At 38.5% G+C, this 24,429-nt stretch overlaps 1 protein-coding gene and 1 long non-coding RNA gene across 2 annotated transcripts; one reads left to right on the plus strand and one right to left on the minus strand.

Annotated features, from left to right (window-relative positions):
• Positions 1-7,602: 7,602 nt before the first annotated feature.
• On the plus strand, positions 7,603-13,013 carry otpa (orthopedia homeobox a). The gene is made up of 3 exons (XM_042394375.1): positions 7,603-7,648; positions 8,179-8,597; positions 11,097-13,013. Exons 1-3 carry the CDS (start codon positions 7,612-7,614, stop codon positions 11,616-11,618), a joined length of 978 nt encoding a protein of 325 aa, XP_042250309.1. The 5' UTR covers positions 7,603-7,611; the 3' UTR covers positions 11,619-13,013.
• LOC121885180 lies at positions 8,544-24,367 on the minus strand. The gene is made up of 3 exons (XR_006092483.1): positions 24,283-24,367; positions 13,708-13,790; positions 8,544-8,628 (listed from the first exon to the last, which is right to left on the minus strand). It is a non-coding gene; the product is annotated as an uncharacterized LOC121885180 (long non-coding RNA).
• Between the last annotated feature and the right edge of the window lie 62 nt (positions 24,368-24,429).

Consider the following 24,429-nt stretch of genomic DNA (forward strand, 5'->3'; position numbering starts at 1 on the left):
GCCGTCTGCTCAGTAGCCTTTGTTGCTAAGGTTGTTCGGGTCATATTTCAGATCAGACTTGGGCACGAATATGTACGGATGTATTTCAGAAGTTTCCATTTCGAGTAAAGAACGAGAAAAGGAAATGACTTTACCTAACCTCCGGATTCGCTGGCCAATCAGAATACAGTGGGCTCATCGGGAGGAGGGCCTTAAAGAGACAGGAGCTAAAACAGCCTGTTTCAGACAGAGGCTGAACTGAGGGGCTGCATAAAGAGTCAGTATAAGATAAATATAGATACATAATTTATTTCAAATCATGCTAAGATATTCCAGTAGAGCCCCAGAACATAAATATAGACCTGGAATTGTGCATGATGCCACTTTTCACATATGTTTTCATTCCATTGACACAGTAAATGCATTTATAAAATGGAAATACATATAAAAATGTATATTGTATTTCACATTATTTAATTTGTTTTAATTTAGCCATTTTAAATCCATACATGAGTTGGTTAAGCATGCTGGACTTTTATTGGCTTTGACGCTTAAGGATGATGTATCCCAGAATACTAACTGCAGCTTCAATTAACAATTATTTTCATTATCTATTAACATATGGATTTAATTTTTTGATTAATTGATTCAATCATTTAGTCTGTAAAATGTCAATTTGTCCAACCAACAGTCCAAATCCCAAAGATAGGCAATTTTTACAACCACACAAAACAGAGAAAAGCAGCAAATCCTCTCATTTGAAAAGCTGAAACCAATATATATTTTTTCTTTTGCCTGGAAATGACATACACGATTAATCAATTATTCAAATTGTTGCTGATTAACTTTCTTTTGATCACTGACTGATCATTTCAGCACTAACACTACCTGATGGATTTAATTGCAGTGTATGCACCTGCTTGTATTTCTGTAACAGCAGTGAAATGGATTGTGTGTCTTGATACCTACAATAAAGACAAGAGCACTTTGGACAACCCTGTCAGTCAAATGACAAATGTTGGTTATGGTCATGAATGACAAAACAGGCCTGTCTGATGTCCCTGCAGCAGTTAGATCTATTATCCAAATGGCTTAAAATAACGACACCTTGTATTAAGGCTGAGAGAGTCCTTCCTAAATAGTCATACTAATAAATGAACTCAATTGCCAGACAAATTAAGGTTACATTTGACTTGATCCTTATTTTACAGATTTCGATAATTATCAGGATCACCCCAAAGTCTCATTACCGCCCTAATGAGGCGCTGCTACTCCGTGACATCTACCCCGCTCCATCTCGTTAAGGAAATCGCTCTTCAATGCTGATTATTTTATTTGGAGGTATAATTATATTTCTTTCGGATAAATCACGGCCTAATCGAGTCCATACAGAGGGCAGCAGTGCTAATTGAGGCATGAGATGCGGCGGCGGGGAGCTACACCTGGGTTTATGTGACCAGAGGACCCATGCAGGCTGCTGGTACTCTGAACCTGCAGTGTCTGGAGAGGGGGAAGTATTCACATCCTATTCTCAAGTAAACAACAGCAGTACAATGATGTAAAATATTTCATGCTTTAAGTAAAAGCAGTAGGTGATTTGAGGAGTGATGCCATCCCCCTTGTTAGCAAAATGACCAAAATGCATCCCCCCTATTAACCTGCCATCCCCCCTTCTACATCCTCTGGTAGCAGAGAGAGTTTTCAGGGGCAGAGGGGTTGTTTAGTTGAATATGTTAGTCTAGTCTGCCTGACTCATTGATCCTTTATCTGACTGAGGTTTGTGCAAGTTAGAATCTATGGCCTCGACTATGGCTCTGAAATATCAGCAGCCTAACTGTGCTGTGTATTGATAAATCCATGGCGCTGTCCGTGGTGCTGAAGTAGCAGACGGATTTGTAATTGCGCCTTTTTCTCTCAGTCCCGTTCTGTCAGTTTTGTCTTGGATCTATAATATTTCCTAAACTATATACTATAAATTCTATACTGTATTGTAGCCTATATACTCTATAGAGTAGAGTCACCTTCATGATCAAAGTGACAAGTGCAATGGGTTGTCACGGAAGAGTGAGAGGATCATAGAAACACACTGCTGCCTGTAGTATTTCTATAATATTTCTATAATATTTCTATGATCATTCAGTAGCATCTGTGCTGCTGAATATACACCCCCAGTCCAAGCCACCTCTGAATAAGATATTTTAGGGGAGACTACAGACATAGTTTTTACTATAGATGTTTGTTGTAACCTGGGAGTGGAGCATGTAATGTAACTGAAGAAATTAACCTGCACTGACTGCATCACACTCAGCTGCTACAGCTACATAATTCAAGGTAAAATTTACACTGTCAAAACTGCAGTGTGTTTTGAAAAATATGCTTATGCATTAAAATACTTAATGTCCACATCCGGTAAAAGAATAGGCCTGCACAAAATATGTATTTAGTCTAATAGCAGTTTTATTAAATTGAAATTATAATCACAGTTATAATATCAAGAATTAGGCTAGGCCTATATGATAATCCTGCAGTCCCTAACCCTCCCATTGGGCCATCCCCCCTGTTAAAAATGAACAAATCACCTACTGAGTGAACGTATGGAAGTATTAGCAGCAAAATGTGCTTAAAGTGTAAAATGTAAAAGTACCCATTAAGGCAGCAGAATGGCCCCTTTCAGAGTGTTAATATATTATGTAATTGGATTTTTATTACCCATAATGCATTAACTTGTACAGGTAGAGCACATTTTAATGATCTTATATACTGTGAGATAGTTTAATCTCTTGAAATACATCGCATTTCTACAACCTGATCAGAGAAAACATGAACTACAGGTGTCAGATAAATGTGTTAGGCTACAGTATTTCTCTCTGAAATATAGTAGAGTAGAAGAGTAGCGTAAAAAGGAAATACTCAAAGTACAAGTAGGCTACCTCAAAATTGTACTTAGGCTAAGCAGCCTACAGTACTTGAGTAACTGTAGGCCAACTTTCTACCATTGTTCATTACTCATTCAATTCAAGAGTAATTTATCGGGGGTGCATTATTAGTTTGCAGCACATATCCTATACATTTAATTTCTCAAAGCATAGTAACTTATTAGCTGTAGGCTTCCTAAAATATGCCCAGAATGAACCAATTGGCCTACATATAGTCTATCCTTGGAGCTGGTTGCCTGACATTTCTGGTCTAATAATGGGAGATAATAATGAGTGGAAATAGCACAAAAGGTTATTTTGTACAGCAAAGGAAAGTAACTAAAGAAGCTAATTCTGAGGTAGGCTGTAGGACTTAACTTGAGTATTTTAATTTTAAGTTACTTTGCATTTAACTACAATTCAGGTGGGAACATTGTACATTAGTTATTTGGCCTACTTTTCAGATGAAGATTTTAAAAAATTATGACCACAATATAGGCTATAAAATATTTAAATTAGCTATAGGCCTACCAAATCTAGCTACAACATTAAAATAGCCTACTGTTAGACTCCATGTTAATGCTGTAATAATAGGCCTAATAGTTATATATTCAACATAACAATGGCAGAACACATTTTGCCCGCACAGTCAGTACTTTCACGTTTATACAGTAGTGCATTTTGCTGATAGTAGCCTACTACTGCATTTTTTACTCAAGTCAAATTTTGAATGCAGGGTTTTTACGTAGCATATATGGAGTATTTTTAAATGGTGGCATTACACTAAATTTTTACCCAGTTTGGATCAATATAACACCAATGCAACACTGGGTCAACTTTACCCAGTAGCAATAGGCCTATGTTATTTTGACCCAGTAGGTTAGACACAGCAAGCTCAAGTTTTAGCTGAAAACAGTCACAAATCAATTGTTTCTTGTACAAAATGATGTGAACATGACATTCAAATATACACAAGTTATTAACAGTCAATAACAAACCGTGACACATAAGTTTAAAAAGAGTAGAGTGGATTATAACAAGCTAATAACCAAACTGTAAAATAAAGTATTGTATTATTGATCCAAATTGGGTAAATTTTGACGCAGTGATTTTTAATGTGTGCCAATTTCACTCAAGTCAAGGATCAGAATACTTCCTCCACCACTAATGTTGTTAATAATTTACATAGAATAAGACAAAGTACAGCCTATCATCAAGTCTATTGATATTAAAAGTGCAACTGCAAGAGAAATAAATCCTAATTTTGGTTTCCCAATTTTTTCTGCCTCTGAAGTCTGACCATGTCAAACTTTCTTTACCGCTGCCTGGACGCACAGCAGACCGCTGTGTTTGCAGCATCAGCGGCAGCCGCTCCTTCTCTTCTTCAACACAGTAATTTATTACTCCTAATCCCCCAGACTGTCACCAAATCAGCTGCATGAAACAAGAATCTCATTTGTTAAACTGGGGCTTGTGCAGATGGAAGATCGATTATTTTTCTCCTAAGAAATCTCTAATTGAGTGAATGCAGAGAGCAAAAGGCGGATCAGGGAGAGAGAGGAAGGCAACGGGAGGAGAAGAGTTTGGAAAGCCTGTACTGTAACCTGGAGGTCACAGGTTCAAGCCCCGCCAGGTTATCACCTGTGAACCATCAGCAACAATCACACACACGCGTGAATCTTCTCCCTCAGTTCTGTGCAAAAATGGCCTCAAACACACCATCTACATAACATTTTTTTTCTGTTGTTTTCGTGCAGTTTTATTAAAAGTCACTCCTCATCTCCACAACTGCGTGAAAATGTCTACTTTCCACTCAGATGCACCGCATTAACTTGCAGGGGGCGAATTTGTTTGTTTGTCTATTTTTATTTATATCATGGATAAGATTGATGTGAGCATGTTAGTGGAATCTGCCGGGGAGAGACGTTAACCGTGCTCTGGTCCTTGTTTACCCTAATTACAGCCCTATCAGCTCAGCAAAACCAAGACCTTCATCACACACACACACACACACACACACACACACACACACACACACACACACACACACACACACACACACAATCTATTGGCACTGTTAAGTGAAAAGATGCCTTTGAATTAGTTGAACTAATCCTAAATACACTACACACACTGCACAATAGGAGTAACAACTTCCAGGGAGAGTCATTTATCAAGCAGCAAATTGGTTCACGTGGAGAAAAACAATCACACAATAATAATAAAATAATAATAATAATAAAAAAAAGTTAGAATAATAACGATAATTTAGTTTTTGTGATTTTAGTCTGAAATGAAATAAGCGTTGTCTCATTCAGCTTTTCCAAAGAAATCTTGCATTTTCAGCAGCCAATCAGGTAAATAAATTGTATTACAGGTTTGGAGCAATCAAACGGAGATTAAAGCTCTTAATCTACCATGAAAAATAAAAATATGCCCCCCCCCCCCCCCTTCTTTTTTAGCCTTGCAGCTTTTACACAAAAAAGTCAAATAAACTGATGTTTGTTTTGGAGTACTTTAGCACAAATCTGCTTCCTGACATCTCATGATCTCCTCTCTCTCTCTCTCTCTCTCTCTCTGTCTGTCTCTCTCTGTCTCTCTCTCTCTCTCTCTCTCTCTCTCTCTCTCGTTGTTTGGGTTAAATATGACCTGCTGCTATGAGAGGAGTCATTCACTTTTGTTTGCGCAGCTATAAAAGCAGTGAGCTATTGAAAAGTCGTAAAATGAAGCGCGCAATCCATCATCCCGCAATGTGATGATATTAAATTATCCTTACATGGCTTTCAGCACGCCAGGAAAAAAAGCTGCATAAAATAAGGAAAACGCTATAAAGTTTTTTTTACATAGTAATAATTTCGAATAGCGGAGGCTATATAATTTCATAAATCTTTTTAAAAATATATAATTCTGTGAAATAAACAAACCAGTTGATGTTTCCTTGGCTACATCCTCATTTTAAGAGAATAAAATAGCTATAACAGGATTAATTTTGAATTAATGGCGCGTAATTCCAGTTTTTAACCTCCAAGTCCAGCTTCTAAGAAAAAAAAAAAACAGATATACAGACAGGACAAGAAATTATCTCCCAAAGTGCGCATCTTCTTCTCTCTTCTTTTTCCTCCTTTTTGAAGAAAGACGCAGCGCAAATCTCCACATCCCGGTGCTTTTCCCGAAAAGCAAGACTCCCGCGCACAACGACTCCGCTCCATCCATCCATCCCGGTCTGTCGTGCCACCAGATTGCAGACAAATAAAAAGATGAGCAGAGGCAATTGAAAGCCTGGATGGATGAAGAAAAGAAACCCCAAAAAACGAGCCCCGGGGTTCACGCTCGGACGCCTCCTTTGTGCCACTTTCCCCCCGCGCACATAATAAATAAACCTGCTCTCTCAAAAACGTCCCGACATCTGTCTAAAGCATGTCTGATTTTTTTTCTTCTCTTTTTTTTTGTGTCCTTAAATATTTAGCAGACTGGTTGATGTGTGTTGCAAAAAAAAAAGAAAAAAAAAAGCTGTTGAGCTAATTGAGTTTAATTCACTGACAAAAGGAGTTTTTTAAGCTTTTCTTGTCTGACTGAAAATAAATTGGAGACATTATGAAACAAAAAATAAAGAACCTGCCCTCCTCCACGACCGTGTGTTTGCTCATGTAAGACTATTTATCTGTTCAGGTGTCAGGTTATTCGCAGCCTGCGGTGTTATTAACTGTGTCCCTTTATCAAAGGCGAGCATTCATGTTAAACTCTCCCTCCACTTTCCGCCGAATTATGCACTTAATTTGCTCACACATCATTTACACCAAGTCCCTCCCTTCTTGACAGTTGGGCCTAAATACTAGTAAATTACCACTAATGTATACTGATTTTACTCTGATATTTGCAATAAAAGCCTATAGATTTGCCACTAATTACATAAAAGCTTAATGGCCTTGAAAATGAGCCTGGTTGGAATTATATAAAGTTTGTTGTTTGGCTGACTGGGAAATCATGGATATTAGAGGAGGTTCACTTCGTCTCCAAGAGGTATTTAGTGTCGTAAAGAGGTCGAGAATATCAACAGGGAGGCTACAAATGTCATAAGAAGAAGTAGAAAAGGAAATAATGAGGCCTAATAATAGTAATAATAATAATAATAATAAATTCAGCTTTGTAGAGTTCATATTTAAGGTGTACAGTGTGATGTTCCTGCAGCCATGTGGTCCTTCTTCATACGAATAACTCCCAATTCTTGTTCACGCAGCTGACTATACAAACGAGAGCAGAGCAGCATGCACAATTAAACAAATATTGTGGTGATCCAACATTTCTTGAACGGGTCGACGCTTTCACACAGATATTAAATCAGGTTATTTTATTGGATGTAATTTGGAGGAGAAATCAAAGCCAATTACAGGAATGAGGAGGAATGAACTTGTGGATGTGAGAAGGATGGAGAAGAGGAGGGTGGAGGAGGGAGGGGGAGGAGGGCTGCCGGGGGTCTCGGGCTAAAGCTGATATACCTTCAGGCTTCAACTCTGATTGGTCCTCGTTTGGAGAAGCTCACGGGTTCATTCCGTTGTTAAGCGCCTCCCCATTTCTCTAAACTACATTATAATGCAACGAACCTCCCTTTTAACCACAAACCGAATTTGCTTTCATTTAGGCGATATATATTTCTTAAATAGGTTAAAGTCATAGAGATTTTTTTTGGAATAGCATTTTCGCCCTGGAGCGGTGCGCAATGCTATCTCATGCCGACCTCCTGGATGCTCGCCTCGGTGAGTTATCATCACCAAACTCCGGTCTTCAACTCTACTGTAAGCTGGAGGCACTTCTAATCTTAAATCAAGCTCAGAAAATTGTCAATTTGCTTCTTATATCATCTTAATGCGACTGGAGTGAAGCTAAACTCGCTTAATTCATTGGAAAAGTAATTATTATTATATTACTGCGTAATTTGATTTAACAATTTTCTAAGATATCAGTCTGATCGAATTGAATTAAGAGTATTTAAGGAGCAGATTGTAATGTGCATGCTGTGGTTGTGTCTATCAAAAAGAGCTGCAGTCTTTTTTTTTTTTTAATTTCTGCATTTGTGTGCTAAGTTTGAACTGGGTTGTTTATTGCATGTGCAGCATTTTCTACTGCAGTAAAAAAAAATAACGCTTCAGCAGCTCTTGATTTGTGTCTATTGCCTGTAAAGTGTGTTGCTTGCCTGCAATATTTGTCTAACCATGTTCTTTTCCCTCCTGTGCTGTAGAGGAACTATTTACAGTTCAAATCTCACCAGGTGTGGTTGTCTGTGCAGGGATGAAGGATGCCGCGGCGGAGCTCCTGGGCCACAGGGAGGCTTTGAAGTGCAGGCTCGGCGGAGGGGGACCTGACCCGGGACACTCCGGGGAGCTCGGCCCCGGCCCGGACGGCGTGGAAGGGGCCACGATGCTCCCGGGTGACGATATCAGCAGCGGCGGTGGATCCAACCCGGTGCAGGTGAACAGCAAAGAGCAAGAGAAGCAGCAGCAGCAACAACAGCAGCAGCAGCAGAACAACAACAACTCCAACCAGTCTGCGAGCCAGCAGTCCCAGAAACAGAAGCGGCACCGGACCCGTTTCACTCCGGCGCAGCTCAACGAGCTGGAGAGGAGCTTCGCCAAAACGCACTACCCAGATATCTTCATGCGGGAGGAGCTGGCTCTGAGGATCGGCCTGACGGAGTCCAGAGTGCAGGTAGGACGGCTGGAAATGTGCTTTCAAGCGTCTGTGGATGATGAGTTAAAAACTAAACGCTGCACAAACTGTTGAGATGCTTTTTCACATCAAAAAAATCACACAATCTGTGCCGGCTCACACTCATAAGGCTCACATATCATTTTAAAGCAGCGTCACATACAATTTATTATTGTCAATGATTTAAAAAAAAAGCCATTAAAAATTAAATATCAGCTGTTTATTACCACTAAATATCCTTCAACTCCAAAAATACAACGACTAAAAACCAGCTCACAGCCAACAGCGTCACACTAATGAAACAATTAAAAAGTGCAGCGTGTGTAAATGAAATCTAACGGGAAGCTTTTCATTCCTCATTTTGTGACCCAACAATTCAACTTTATCGCGTTGACTCGTTGTTTACATGATGAACCTTTCAGTTGTAAATTCAAACTGCGTTATTTGAAAACGCATCACTCGTTCATTTCCTTTCAATAAACAAAAACAAAGTGAAGCTGCTTTAATAAAATGGCTTTTTAATTGTTTCGTAATTGTAAAATTAAAGTTTGAATTTCAGCCGTCGGTGATGGAATATTTTTGGAGAAACAAAATGTAGGACATTTTTTTAATTGCTATCGAGGACATTTAGTATTGGATTAAAATTAATTAAACTATTTACACACACACACACACACACACACACACACACAACATTTATTTATCATCTTCATTCAGCTGTGAAATCATTTATTTCAACAGGAAAACACAACTATTAAAATATAAAATAAACATCTTCAGGCTAGCCGAGAATTTTAAACTCTATCCCGCGAAAAAAAAAAAAAAATAAAAAATAAAAATAAAAAAAAATCAAGACTTTCACACGACTATTGCAGCTTTAATCATCGTCCATATTTAGTCATTTGATTATAGGTCACAGGTGTGATGAGTTCAGTCTTACCTGGATTCGAACCGGCGACCCTGTGGATTAAACACCTGCTTCAACATGACACATGTTATCACAAGTTCACTTACTTTCCTGGTGCAACCTTAATACTCTACCGGCATCAAACAAATCATGCTGACATTTCACTTTTACTAGATTTTAAACTCAAGAAAAAAAATATATTTATGATATAAAAACAACTTAAGTGTCTTTTTGTCTTATTTAACTAAAGATCTAGTTGTAGCGATTTGTTTTATTCTTAGACTTTAACCTCTGTGTGATTTAAAACTGGCGCATTTCACCTCCTGTAAATGAATCTACAGGGAACCTAATGATGATTGCAGCTTTATTACAGCCGTCTGATAAATATGGCTGATATTTGAACACAGTGATAATAATCTCCAGTCTTCACTAAACTGTATTTCACTCGCCATGATAATAACAATAATAATAATAATACTCTCTATCTTAAGTGGCTTATTCTCACATCCGGTCTGCACAAATACCCAACTCATAAAACATCAGGAATTAAAGCGTCGCCGCCTTATTAACTAGCAAATGCGCTCGAGTCGCTCACATGTGAAATAATACCCTGATAATCATTTTTATGACTGTATGGGTCCATTCAGTCTCTATATTTACATAAAAGAAGAATTAGTGAAATGATGCTGAAGGAGAGAAGCCGGTTCAGCGATGGGCCTGTCTGTCACTGCTCTCTGTGCGTCTTCATGCCGGACGCGCTGAGGCTGCACTCTTGTCTTTTTTTTTTAAAACGGAATGAGAAATTGCATTTTCTTTCCTTTGAAGTGTAATGCATTTCAGGCCGGATTTCACGGCTGGCTACACTGGGAGGGAGAGGGGAGGAAGAGAGTGAGATTGTCCCGTTCTTATTACTGCGCCCCACTTTCTCAACCAAATCTCCACATTAATCATAGACTGGCTGCTTACAACCAAACCTGCAGAGGCTCAAGGACTCCCGGAATAAAGTCTTGTTTTGCGAGCAGGCTGTGTGTCACAGCAGTAACGTTGTCTTTATTATGTGAGCGCGTGGGTTTTTCAGTGGCTCCTTACAAAGAAAAATAATCATTTTGTTTAAAATAAATGATGTATTTTGCACCAAAATCAATCTGGCCTCAGCAATTAAAAACATAATTTCAAATCTCTTATATTAAAAATATGAGGTATGTAAAGGAAATAGTCAAATTAGATTCTCCAATTCTTAAAATTCACACTAAATTATAAAAATAGCAAACAAAACAAATGCTTATTATGACATTTTTGGAGATGTGACTTCTGTTTTTTTGGACGTTTTTCAGTGTTAAGCGTAATAACCTTAATGAATTAATTTATTTGTTTATTGAGAACGTTTACACGTGCGTCTCAACAATGTCAATAGATGACAGCTGATAGGATGGTGGAGAAAAAGCATAAATCAGTGTTTTTCTTCGACTGATTTATTGTTCACATTATGATGATGATGTTCTAACCTTTTTATGTGCAGTAACATGGCCTGTCAGTGCACCAGCAGACATGACATCTGCTCCTCCTGAAACTCATCATGTGTCTGTCTGCAGGTCTGGTTTCAGAACCGACGCGCTAAGTGGAAGAAGCGCAAGAAGACCACCAATGTGTTCCGGGCTCCGGGGACGCTCCTGCCGACGCACCACGGCCTGCCTCAGTTCCCGTCAGCCGCGGCGGCAGCAGCGGCCATGGGCGACAGCCTCTGCTCCTTCCACGCTAACGACACCCGCTGGGCCACGGCAGGGATGCCCGGCGTGTCCCAGCTGCAGCTACCGCCGGCTCTGGGCCGCCAGCAGGCCATGGCGCAGTCACTGTCTCAGTGCAGCCTCGGCGCCGGGCCGCCGCCCAACTCCATGGGTCTATCCAACATGTCGTCGAACGGCTCCGGGCTTCAGTCGCACCTTTACCAACCCACTTTCCCCGGGATGGTACCCGCATCCCTGTCCGGCCCGACCAACGTGACCGGCTCGCCTCAGCTGTGTAGTTCCCCGGACAGTGACGTCTGGAGAGGGACAAGCATCGCGTCTCTGCGCCGCAAAGCGCTGGAGCACACAGTATCCATGAGTTTCACCTAGTGACGAGGTTCCACCGCCAAGAGCTTTTCTTTCTCTCATACAGAGATCTTCTGCATTTAGTTCCTATTCATCCAATGCACCGGGAAAAATACAACCAGGAATTCTTGTTCACATCACAAATCGCAGAACACACCTGGCGTCTTTTTCTCCCGTTAACGACCAATCACAAACAAGAGGGAAAACTGAAGCTATTTATCAGGCCTGCAGGCCGTTATCAAGCATAGGGCTGGTTCTGTTTTAAGCTATAATTTATTATTTCGCATGTAGCCATATGGCAGTTATTTATTTGTCTATTTAAATTAACTTATTCATTTGTTCAGTATTTATTTCCTTGACACACGCAGCCCTCGCCTTGCAGGGCTTTCAGTGACATTTGCTTGGTGACTGACGGTTTTATTTTTGAGGACAAATTCTGTGGATACTTTGAGATACAAAAACTAGGTTACAGATCCCTTTTTTTCCACTGGCTGCACAGCAGGCAGCTCTGAAGGGGCCAAAGGGATGCACAGTGGACATGCAGAAAACAAGGAACCTGGAGGTTTTAAAAGAATGAGAATATGAAAGTTTCACCATGAGGACAGAGAAGGAAACTGGTTTGAAAGGAATCAGGACAACATGGAAAATGACTTGACTGCATGTGCTGTCCAAGGCAAAAAAAAAAAAAAAAAAATTAAATAAATAAATAAGGGAAACAGTATAAATTAAGACATGGAAACTGACTTAACTATAATCTGTTATATAGGATGTTTTGTGTAGCAGAAGCACTCTTGTTCCCATTTGGTCAGTTTGTGATAACTTATGTTTCCAAATTATGTCTGTGCTTATGATCAAATATGACTTTTCTTAAATGTTTGAACCGTTTTTGTTTCATGGACATGTTTATATCAATTAAATGTAAATGATCAAATAAAAATCATTTTCAATTATGTCACATCATGAATCAAACCTCCTTTCTTGAAGCAGATGAAGGGCTCATGTTAAAAAAAAAAATTAGATTTAGAAGCACTAGAAACACTTGATCCTTCAATGGACAGCGTCAAGATGTAAGATTTAAAAAATATATATATTATAAGCAGCTTTAATCGACTCCAACACGACCTTAATGTCCCGACTCCACAGTGTCACTCGATTTAAACCTCTAATCCAAACATAATATATCAGGTAACCTTCAAATTTTTATCTGTGGTGGATTTAAATTGCAGGTTTCGCCTCCTACTTTTCTAAATCATGTGTCAGATGTGTGATCTCAACTATAAGTCCACAGCGAAATGGTGAAAAGCAATTTTAAGGCTTTAAACAGCAACACAGATCAAACAAGTAAAGCGAGGATAAAGCAGTCAAATGTAAATGTTCTTTAACAACATAACTTCAGTCTAGAACATGTAGATATCTAAGAAATGCAGACCTCTGGGTAATCGATGGATCAAGTGCTGGACTTAATGTTTTGGTATTGTACTTTACTTGAAGACATAAGATCATTTTAATGTCATTGTAGATGCTGCAATGAAATTTTGTTTGGCAACTCTAAAATGCAGCAGTGGTAAAAACAGTGTTCAAGTTTCAAGACATAGAGTGCATGGATAGTGGTGCAAAAACAGTGTTGAATATCTCCATTTAATGCTATTTTATACTTGCAGTGCTTTAACTCACTACTAAATATTGTACTTTTTACTCGTCTACATTTATTGGATATTTATGTAATAAAATATGCATAAAAGATGCATTATTAAAGATTAAACCAGCCGATATTATACAAAGTTGTCAGAAATAAAACCCACCTCAACCAGCTACATTAAAATGCTGCTTATATGTTAATGCATCAATAATATATATATAAAATATATCCCAGTAATTTATATATAACACGCTGAAAGTGGTCATTTTGGATTATGAGTACTTTTACTGTTAACATTTTACATGTTTATTACATTTATTTGCCAGTGATGATGTACAAAAGAAACTCTCACACAGTGAGATGAGATGCAGCAGATTTAGCTACAAGCTAATTTCCATCTGCAGTCTCTGGGCAGGTAGACACAAACAAAATACTGCTAATAATACTTTTGTAATTTTACTTTTACTCACTTACTTAAGTAAAGAGTCTCAGTATTTCTTCTGCTTCTGGGTCCAGGGTCTTTAAAAACAGTGATGAGATCATTCATGTGTTGACACCTGAAAATAGATAATAGTTCATTATCTTTATGCTAAAATGACAAAATAATAATAATACCATATAAAAGCTGAAACAAAAGGAAAAACCAGTTGCTGTGAACCTTGTGTGATATTTCAACCAAAATCATGACTACTGTCGAATCAATCAGCTGATTTTCTGAAGGCATTTTTTGACACTGAAATAATGAAATAATGAATCCCGTGTTTGCAAAAAAATCGTAATCAGATTTCCACAGCTCATATGTTAATAATAAAACAACGGCCAACAGGATTTGTTCACATAATGACTGAAGGAGGCTTCAATCATCGAGGCAGAGCTATAAATGCACAGAAGTTGACAATCTTCTCATCATTTTCTCTTGCTGACACAAAACAAACAAGATCAGCATCACCAGCAATGAAAGCAATGCTTGGATGTGTGGGTTATGTGCGGTGGACGTGCAAAAGGTGATTCAGGGTGGATGTCAGCTGTAGGAGGGGACAGAAAGAACGGGCCAGTATTTATAACCTGCAAAGCCCAGGTGAACTAACCTGACTGTAGCAAGGAAATCTTTGAATACTATCTAATAATTCTGAAAATCCAAGAAAAAAAGTATAAATTAATTAATTTATATACACCTGCAGTATATAAAGAACAAATTAAGTGGATCTAATTAATCAGCTGTCAGACCCAAATTAAACTGCATGTTGAAATGATATTACAAACGTACAAAGCCTGGTTAACCAGTTTTATGCCACCTGCCTTTAGACAGTTGAAGATGTGCAACAACCATGAGCTCCTCTTGTTCTTCCATGGAGAACACTATTATTATTATTATTATATTAGTATCATCACAATGTAGAAGAATCTCACACATCAATTGGTCCACAAGTTACATACTTCTGTGACACCGTATGGCATGAGATTAAACCCTCAAAACCTGCGTGGGGATGTAAAAAGGTGTCTCAGGTTTGTGTGATTGTTCATATGCCTAATAGTCACCATCTGTTTAAGGATGAAACCTCCAACTGCTTTAAAGGGGACATAAAATGCACATTTCTAGGTCTATATTTATATTCTGGGGCTCTACTGGAATATCTTTGCATGATTTACAGTTTAATAACTTGTTATTTATCTGATACTAGCCCTTTATGCAGCCCCTCAGTTCAGCCTCTGTCTGAAACAGGCCGTTTTAGCTCCTGTCTCTTTAAGGCCACCCTCTTGCTGAGTCCACTCTGGCCTGATTGGCCAACACTTGGCGGACTTTCACCAGCTCTGGAGATTATGTCAACAAACAGTAGTAGGATTTCACTTCTTTTTCTTGTTCTTTACTTAAAATAGAAACTTCTCATATACATCCGTACATGTTCAAACCTGAATCCGATTTGAAATATGACAGTGGGCAACGTGAACAACCCATGGAACAACCTTAGCAAGAAAGGCTACCGATGGATGGCCGTTTGTGGGCATGTGCGTGAAGCAATTAGAGGTAACTTTGCAAACAAAGCTTTCATAGCAGGTTGAAGCCCTGGCTTTGGACTTGCAGGCAGCATTTTTATATATATTCACCTCAAGTTTTGGAAGTTTTTGTTTATCATCCGATATCATAACTGTAAAACAAACAGAAAATCACAAAAAGCATGATAGGAGCATGATAGCATGATTTTAAAAATAAAACTGAAATTTCTTGTAATTGTAAAAGTGTATTTATATAGGTTAACAAGCACGTAGTGCAATGGTTTCCAACATGGGGATCAGGACTCCTTCAAGGATTACAAGATATATCTGAGGAGTCACGAGACAATCGACAAGATAGGAAACAAGAAAAACAAAACATATTTCTGAAACACTTTCTGTTTTTTTACAGTTATTTGTTGTTTTATTGTAAAACATACTACTACATACTCTGGCAAAGCTTCTTCACAGATAAAACTTTATTTTACAATAAAACAGCAAATAACTGTAAAAAAACAGAAAGTGTTTCAGAAATATGTTTTGTTTTTCTTGTTTCCTATCTTGTCGATTGTCTCGTGACTCCTCAGATATATCTTGTGATCCTTGAAGGAGTCCTGATCCCCATGTTGGAAACCATTGCACTACGTGCTTGTTAACCTATATAAATACACTTTTACAATTACAAGAAATTTCAGTTTTATTTTTAAAATGCTGAAATAGAGTGAACTCCTTTATGAAAATACAATCTTCGTGTACTATGCTACGGATGCATACAGTATGCGTAGGCTTTAATGATGTCTGTATGTGATTATAATCACAGAGAAGAAGAAGCGATCAGGGGGCGGGGAAGCGTGGGGATAAAGATTTTTGCAGTCTAGCGACAGATGTGAAATAATATTACATAAATGTAATAATTTGTTTCACTATCACCCAGGTTAATTAGTTTGTGGAAATGGGTAACCTATTTCTCATTGGGTAATTCGTCACACACCGACGAGGTAGCCAATCAGTGACCCTGCTGTTGGTGGGATCATTTCTCCCAGAATGCTGAGCAGTGAGTGTGTCGCAGAAAATGTGAGCGCGAGCCAATGTTTACCTCCTATTTATTCCACACAAATAAATGAAATCAGTCAATAAACCATCCAAGGGTGAATATGGCTCTCTCTATCCTGGATTATGAATGAGAGCTCATTAATTTTCCTGTGTGTGGGTTTGTGTGTGTGTGTGTGTGTGTGACAGAGAATTTGTGTGTGCGTTTGTATGCATGTATAGGTGTGCATGAATGTGTGTTTGTTTGTGTGTGTATGTGATTGTTATGTTGGCAAGGGGAAGATAACAAGCCTGAATGAAATGATGTGAATTCATATTCATGAATATGCATTACTGTATTAGAAATTAAAACAATTCCATATCAGTAGTCCACATATTTGTGATTATCTTACCAAAATAACAATTAAAGGAATCTGATATTTTGGGAAATATTCAGTTTCTTTCTGAGTGTTAGCTTAGCTTAGCTTAGCTTAGCTTAGCTTAGCATGGAGACTGGAAATAGGGGGGGGAAAGCTAGCCTGGCTCTGTCCAAAAGTAACAAAGTCTGCATACCAGCACCTCTAAAACTCACTAATTAACACATTATATCTCATTTGTATAATCTGTACAAAAAAATGACAAGACTACATGAAGTCACTGAGCCCATTCAAGTCTTGCACAAAGCGATAATGTGTTGTTCAATCATAGGTAGAGTAGACGGTCACACTGAGCCTGATAGCATCCTGCTACACAAGCACCACAGACCCACATTAGCTTTCCTGCTAAAGCTGGTTTGGTTGTTGCTCTTCAAAATTCCTGTTAGCGACACTGTCCATGACTTGTAGCAACAGCATTTATGTTTACCTTGTCTCCGTTCTGTATGGTATAACATTGGTAGGCTGCCAGCTAATGTCAATCAACCACAGACACCGACAACCCCCCCTCCGGCCAGCTGAGACAAAAAGGAACATCTTTGATATTTTTTCTGGTATTTAATTTACAGCCCCATGCTACCCTTGAACTTTGCCCTTAGTGACAGGTAGTTATAACGCAGACTAACTTTTAAAATTTTTACAGACTTCAAAGACATTCTGCTCTGTTTCTGTATCACCTAGAGTGTTTCTAACACTTTCACAAGAAACTTTGAGAGTTTCCCTTTCTGGGAAGACCTTATGTATGCATATAGTCACCATGGTTCAGGAGCTACATTTTGGGTATGTCATTTTAGTCATTTTTGCTCCAAAATAGCGGTGGAATGGAAGAGGTTAAGTAGAAATGAACTGCAATTGCAATAATCTGAACCTGGAGCTGATATTATTGTACCTGCATAAAGCCAGAAGTCACCAATACTTTCAGCACCTGGGCTGGACCTTTTTTCCAAAGTTTATGTTTCCAATGTCTGTCCTTAAATCAACTCAAGAGAAAGAGAGAAATTGATCTATGAAGTCAGTTTGGGGCCATACATCCCATTATTACTGATGGAAAAAAAAATCTAATCCTCTGGGTTTTGGGGGGTATAGAGGTATGTTGGTGGCTTCACATCCTCGTTATGAGTTCAAATTCATGAGAACTTTAATTTTATTTGACAGCCAGAGTCTAAGAGTGTCTCGGCGATTGTTATTCCAGATGGTGGTGAGAAAATTCCATTTGAAGGTTTTATTAATTTTCGTTAAAATGGAGAGGTTCGCCGATGCTGTCTTTGCCTTCTCACTGATGAGGCTGACTGACATCTCGCTGCTCCCTCCATTTGTCATTGTTTGAAAAGGTCTTAATTGTATTACATGCAAATGAAGAGATTTGATTTTTGCCCATTATCTATTCATAAGAGAAAATGAACAGAACATTAGTGGGTCACCAAATGAGAGAGGGGAGGGGAGGGAAAGGGAGAGGAGAGGAGGGGTGAGAGACAGACAGTGATGATCAGTAGATACAGAGTAAAAGAAAATGGGCAGCTTCACATTATGGCGTTGTAATATCTCTTAACTTTTGGGATTATACAAAAACAATCCTGTCATCCACATGTCTAAACTGTGTGAGTGTCAACATCTGTGTACGTAACACTGTAGGTCAAGGCTGATAATTAACCTATGATGACTGAAACACAGCAATTACAGTCATACTCATGTGAGAAATCAAAGTGACAGAAGCTTGAATACACTCAAACATCCTTCCTGGTCAGCTTTAGACCATCATCCTCTTCATCATGAGCCATATAGTATATTCTAGTCAGATCCACATCTTTTTTTTTGTTTTAATTTTGCCTCACCAAAGGGTTGGTTCATCAAAATTCCAAAAAACAGAATATATATATTTGTCTCTGTGATTTCTGCCTCTACACCATTACAATGGGACACAACGGGTTAAGAATGTGTTGTTTTGTCTGGAGCTCCAATGATTAGTCGATTATATGATTAGTAGATTGACAGAAACTGAATTCCCAACTATCTGAATAATCAAATCATAGTTTTAAGTCATTTTTTAAGAGAAAAATACAAAGATTGTCTGGTTCCAGCTTCTTGAACAGTGAATATTTTCTGGTTTATTTAGTCTTCTGTGACAGTAAACTGAATATCTTTGGGTTATGGACTGTTGGTCGGGACAAAACAAGACATTTAAGGTTGCATCTTTGGGAAACAGTGATAAGACATTTTTCTCTAGACCAAATGATGAATTGAAGAATCGAGAAAATATTCATCAGATTAATCGATAATGAATATAACTGTTAGTTGCAGCCCTAGTTTTGTCCCACCAACAGTCCAAACTAAAAGATCAGTTTACTAGAATGTAAGACAAAGAGAAAGCAGCAAATTCTACGCCGTCTTAAGAAGGTGGAACCAACAAATGTTTGGCATTTTGCTTGAAAGATGACTTAATGTCTCAGCATTTAAAATGTTTAATTTCGAAAATTCAGCAGCAACATCTCTTTCTAGAAATAATGTCTGTGTTACTCTGGATAATCAGCAGACCTGTGGATTCAGTTTTCCTGTAGGAAGACTTTCTCCAGGATTATCCAGAGAATCCAGGACACATGTTTTTGGAAATTTAGATCCCATTCGCCTCTATATTGTATTGGTGTGGGGCTCAAATCTCAGCAATTAAAAGCAAAACTATATCCGTTGCCTTTTGGTTTTCATGTCATTATTAAGTCAGAGAATAATGAATGAATGAATATTCAGTGTTCATGTAGGCCATTTTCCGGTTTGTTTCTGTTTGCCCTAACCAGTAAGTCTCACGTATCTGTCCCATCAATGTCATTTTCAGTCAAACAAACTGTGGCAACAGTTGCAAAGACAGTTAACATTTGTCATTCTGTTCAGAGAAATATTCAGATTTAGATGTTGTTATTTCTTTTATGGGGGCATTTTATCCTTTTATTAGATAGCGACAGTTGAGAGATGACAGGAATGAAGGGGAGAGAGAGAGAGACAGGATATGACATGCAACAAGGGTCCATGACTGGAGTTGAACCACGGACGTTGCAGTAACATGGCATGTGTCTTAACCAGTAGGCTACTGGGATGCCAGCTATTACTTATTTTAGTGCGGTGTTGATGTCAGCCATACTTGTGGCCATTTTTTGGTCACTATTTTTTATTTTTGCTGACACTAGAGGTGTTCAGCACACGTGTGAACATATCTACTGAACCACTATTGTCACTAGTGAATCAGTAGCTTTTTAGACGTACTGACTGAGTCAGCTCAGTTGTGATATGTTACTTCCTTAAAAGCTTATTAAAAGACATACATCCACACACAATCATGATGTGTTGACTCTGTTGCAAATAAGTGACTGCTGAGCCATTAACCTTATAAAACAATACTTGTTTGAGTCTAGGTTTGTACCGAACTGAATGTAACAGTTCAGTACAAAAGTCTTGGCCTCTGCCCAGGGAATACATTGATTTATTGATTTGTTTATTTGAGTGTCCTACACCTTTTCTGGCGCCTGGCCCATATGAGCTTACAAGACACTAGACAGCAACAATAACAAGGATGGCCACATGACGAATCATAATGTACGGTTCCAAAAATTCAAGACTAATCTCAAAACATTCAGTTTACATGACAGAAATGTCTTGTTATAATGGATACAGTGTTCTCTGTCTCAGTTGCAATGCATTTTATATAAATCTCATCAAAACAAAAATCTTAACATTAAAACTCAACATACGCTACATATCACCATCAGTCAACCAAAACAAATCAGGATCCTTCGATTGAATCTTTTCAAACAATAATTCAATGCATATATGGAAAAACATGTAAATGAGCCTTTAGCTATATCTGGTACAGTTAGCGTATTGTGCATCGTTCCTGTTAAATAACAGTTTGAACCAACAACAGATCTTACGCCTGAACTGAAAAACGTCACGGCATCATGAAGGATGATGCGTTCACTATTTGACGTACACACTGAAGAGCATTTGAACAATTAAGCAATCACTTCTTTCCCAAAACACATTTGCGGCTGCACCAACCTGTCCATATTCAAACTCACTTTTTTAAAGCTGCCTTTAATGTTTAATGTCCCCTGCTGATCAATGTACTTTTAGTGTGTTTTATATAGAGATTATTTTTCCTTCCGTGTGACGTATCTTTAAAGTGCTCTATAAATAAAATGTAGTTATTGCTATTAGCTTATAAAAAAGTGAATAATAGTGGACGAAATGTCTACGTCTATCAGGTACAGGAAGATGATGGCTCCATTCTTACTCCCACCAACAAAGCTCTGATTGACTTGTTTAGTTTTCCATGCAGGGAAACAGCCATCAATGAGAACAAGACCAGCCTTATTTAAATCAGTTGTTGGCTGCGAATTAGAGAACTTTTCCCTTCTCTTTTAGGGTGAACTGACAGAAATAGGTAGCATTACAATTGAGTGAAACCTGTGTTATTAACATACAAAACAAATCCTGCAGACTTATGAAGGTGCTACCCTGCGTGTTGAGGTCTGAGTGCAGATCCCACGTGGAGGCAGCGCCCCACAGTAGGTAAAGCAGAACACAGTGAAAGCCTGATGAAGAGGGACAGTGAAGTGTGTTGGTCAGGAAAGAGCCTCTCTCTTCTACAAGAGCCCGCAGGACAGCGTTGGAGGGAACCCGTTATTGAATACTGTTGTTGCCCATTGTTAAATTACAGCTTAATTCCTTTTCCATCATCATAACCATTTGTTTTCCTTACAGGGCGGAGATAGGGGATGAGATCAGAGGGAGCAGGCAGACTTTTTTCCTTTGCGCTGACTCTGTTTAGTGCATCATGACTTCACCTCTTAGCTGATTCCTGCCATTGGTCATATCTGACACCTCGTCTACTCCAGACCAAGGCCGCCGCACTGAGGAACCACTTGCTTCTTTTTTTTCCTCCCATTTCTTCCCATATGAACTACTGAATCTCTATCTCACTTCCCCTTCTCTTCTCGCCGGGTTTTTCATAAACTCTCTTCATCTTTTCTCTCATCCCTATAATGTGTTTTTGAAATTTTTACTCTCACACCTCATTTCCTGGCACCATCCTGGTCTTATTGCATTTTCTACGTCCCTTTTAGCAACGCTGGTCTGTATATCAGTCTGTCTTTTGGTCAATCAGACCACTTTGGTCCAGACTGAAGTATCTCAACTACTATTAGATGAACTATGAAGAAATGTTATACAGAGATTCGTGGTTCCCAGTGGATGAATCCTAATGAGGCTGGCGATGCTCTGACTTTTCCTCTGAAGCCAACTGAGTAGAGCTGCAACGATGAGCTGCATCGATTAATTGATTAGTGGATCAAGAGAAAATTAATCGGCAACTATTGATAATCTCATAATTGTTTTAGTAATTTTTTAAGGAAAATTGCCAGAAGTTTGCTTGTTTCAGCGTCTCAAATATGAAGATTTGATGCTTTTCTTTGTCATACATGATAGTAAACTGAATAGTTGGGGTTTTGACTGTTGTTCAGGACAAAAACAATTTGAGGATGTCACCTTGGGCTTTGGGAAAAGGGAGATCAACATTTTATAGACCGAATGACACATCGATTAATCGATAAAATAACCAACAGATTAATCTATAATTGTTACTTGCTGCCCTACATGTACACAATGTCATTGCGAGCATGTTAGCTTGCTGATGTAGCATGACTGTAGACTCTTGGATCACATTCCTTCACATCTTTCTAGTTAATTATTTACTGAAAACATTTCTCTACAGTCTACATGTTCTTTCACATATCTGACAGATAGTTAAACAAACAGAGCCTCACCCATTCCTCGCATCTAAAACCCATTCACTCCACCTCATCCAAGCCCTCTCCCTATAACCCTCCTCCTTTTTCTCTAGCTGCCCTTGAGCTTTTCTATTACCGCATGGAAAGCACCTCGCAGCCCCTGACAAGCGCGGCGGATTGACACTAAATCAGAAATCAGTGCCAGCCACAGATCTGAGCCACCATGAAGGTCACAGGCCCTACACCGCGTGTCGTCTCAATCGGGGGAGCAGGAGTAGACACAGCTAGGGTGATGTGTGACTGTGTGTCTGGTGTTTGTGTGTATTTGTGTGTTAACAGGGGAGACACAGCGAGGGATAGCATGTAGAGTGGAGGAGTAGAAGATGCGGAGGGAGAGCGGGTCAACATAAACGCAGAAGTCATGGGAGAGAGGAGAGAAATAAAGGGGAAGCAAGAAAGAGAAACTGTAGTCACAAGGTGTTGAAATCATACAAGAGAAACAAATAATCACAAGAATTGTACTTATAATCTGAATAAATGCAAGGGGAGACAACTAGAAAACCCCAAATGATATGGTTTTCCCTGGCAAATGGAGGTTTGAGTCTTCCTCTGATCTCATGGGATTGTTACATACTGCCATCTAGTTGTGAAAAGGAGAACAACATCCATTTTAATACAGGATGCTACCATTAAAGTCCCTCTCCACTCAAATATGTGTTAAAGTCAACATCTTAGATCCTCCATCAGGTAATCTAAGAGAGGAAGTGAGGAGAATTTAACTGCTTTCACATCATTCATTTGCTTTTGTCAAACCTCTCGCCTGACATAGAAACAGTAAGATTAATTGTAACAATTTCTTCCTAAGATGTGTCAAGAAACATCATACTCCCTGTGTGTGTCACTAAATCATTACCTCCTGCGTTGTTGCTTTTTAAACTTTATTTTTTATTGATGTTTTGTTTTGGTTGACTTGTGCAATATTGCATATACATGCATGTATATGCATATAGCACTTTCTTTTTCTTATCTCTATTTTCCTTGTTGCTGTTTTTCTTGCTTTTAACTTACATTGTTACTGTTTGAATTGTGTGTATAGTACAGGCACTTTTAATGTCTTTTGTCTTGTGGATTTTTTTGTGTTATGTTTTCATCATGGTTTTGTGTTTTTATGATTTTATCAATAAATTTACCAAAAATCAAAGATTTGAGAAAAAATCCAAAACCTGAAAACAATTTGTGTATCAGAACTTTGTTTTTTTCTTCTTTCCTCTCCCATTAATCATCTCACCTCAGATTTATCTGGTGACCCTTTGGAGGGGCCCGACCCCTAGGTTGGGAACCACTGGACTAAACTAGCTAACTGTATATAAAGTAGTTGAAACTAGCTCCACATCCAGCAGCTACAACAGTAACATGCTGCTCTAACACTGATGCTTCACTATTAATAATCTAATGATGTCATATATAATAATATATCAGTCAGAGGGACCAAACCACTACTTTTACTGCAATACTTTAACTACATTTGGCTTCTAATACTTAGTCTATGTACTTTTACTTAAGTAGGATTTTTCATGCAGGACTTTTACTTATAATGGAGCATATTTACATTGTTTTATTGCTTGTTTTTATTTACTTAAGTGAATGATCTGAATGCCTTTCCATCACTGGTGAGGAGTAGGCTAGATATCTAGATTTTTTTCTAATTAAGTAATTTAACTTTTATGTGGAAAAATTGGACACAAATTAGTGTTCAAAGCAGAGCATTTGGGAGAGATTTTTAAGCAAAACACGATAAAGCAGAAGGTAGAATAACTTACCACACTTGTAAATGTCGTTGAGCTCTCTAAAATCTGCACAGGAACACCAAACAGCTAAACGTTAGCCGCGGGAGTTTTAACACTGACTTCCTAAATAATAATAATAATCGACCTGCGTACGTCTTGTCCATCAAAAGCTTCCGTAGT

Source organism: Thunnus maccoyii, chromosome 19 (genome assembly GCF_910596095.1).
Source record: "Thunnus maccoyii chromosome 19, fThuMac1.1, whole genome shotgun sequence".
NCBI classification, from domain to species: Eukaryota; Metazoa; Chordata; class Actinopteri; order Scombriformes; family Scombridae; genus Thunnus; species Thunnus maccoyii.

Excerpts from the sequence above, each read along its gene's own strand:
- otpa (XM_042394375.1), top strand. The coding sequence starts at position 7,612 with ATGCTATCTCATGCCGACCTCCTGGATGCTCGCCTCG. Across the intron at positions 7,649-8,178 it reads CCTCCTGGATGCTCGCCTCG|GGATGAAGGATGCCGCGGCG; the intron begins GTGAGTTATCAT and ends TTGTCTGTGCAG. Across the intron at positions 8,598-11,096 it reads TGACGGAGTCCAGAGTGCAG|GTCTGGTTTCAGAACCGACG; the intron begins GTAGGACGGCTG and ends GTCTGTCTGCAG.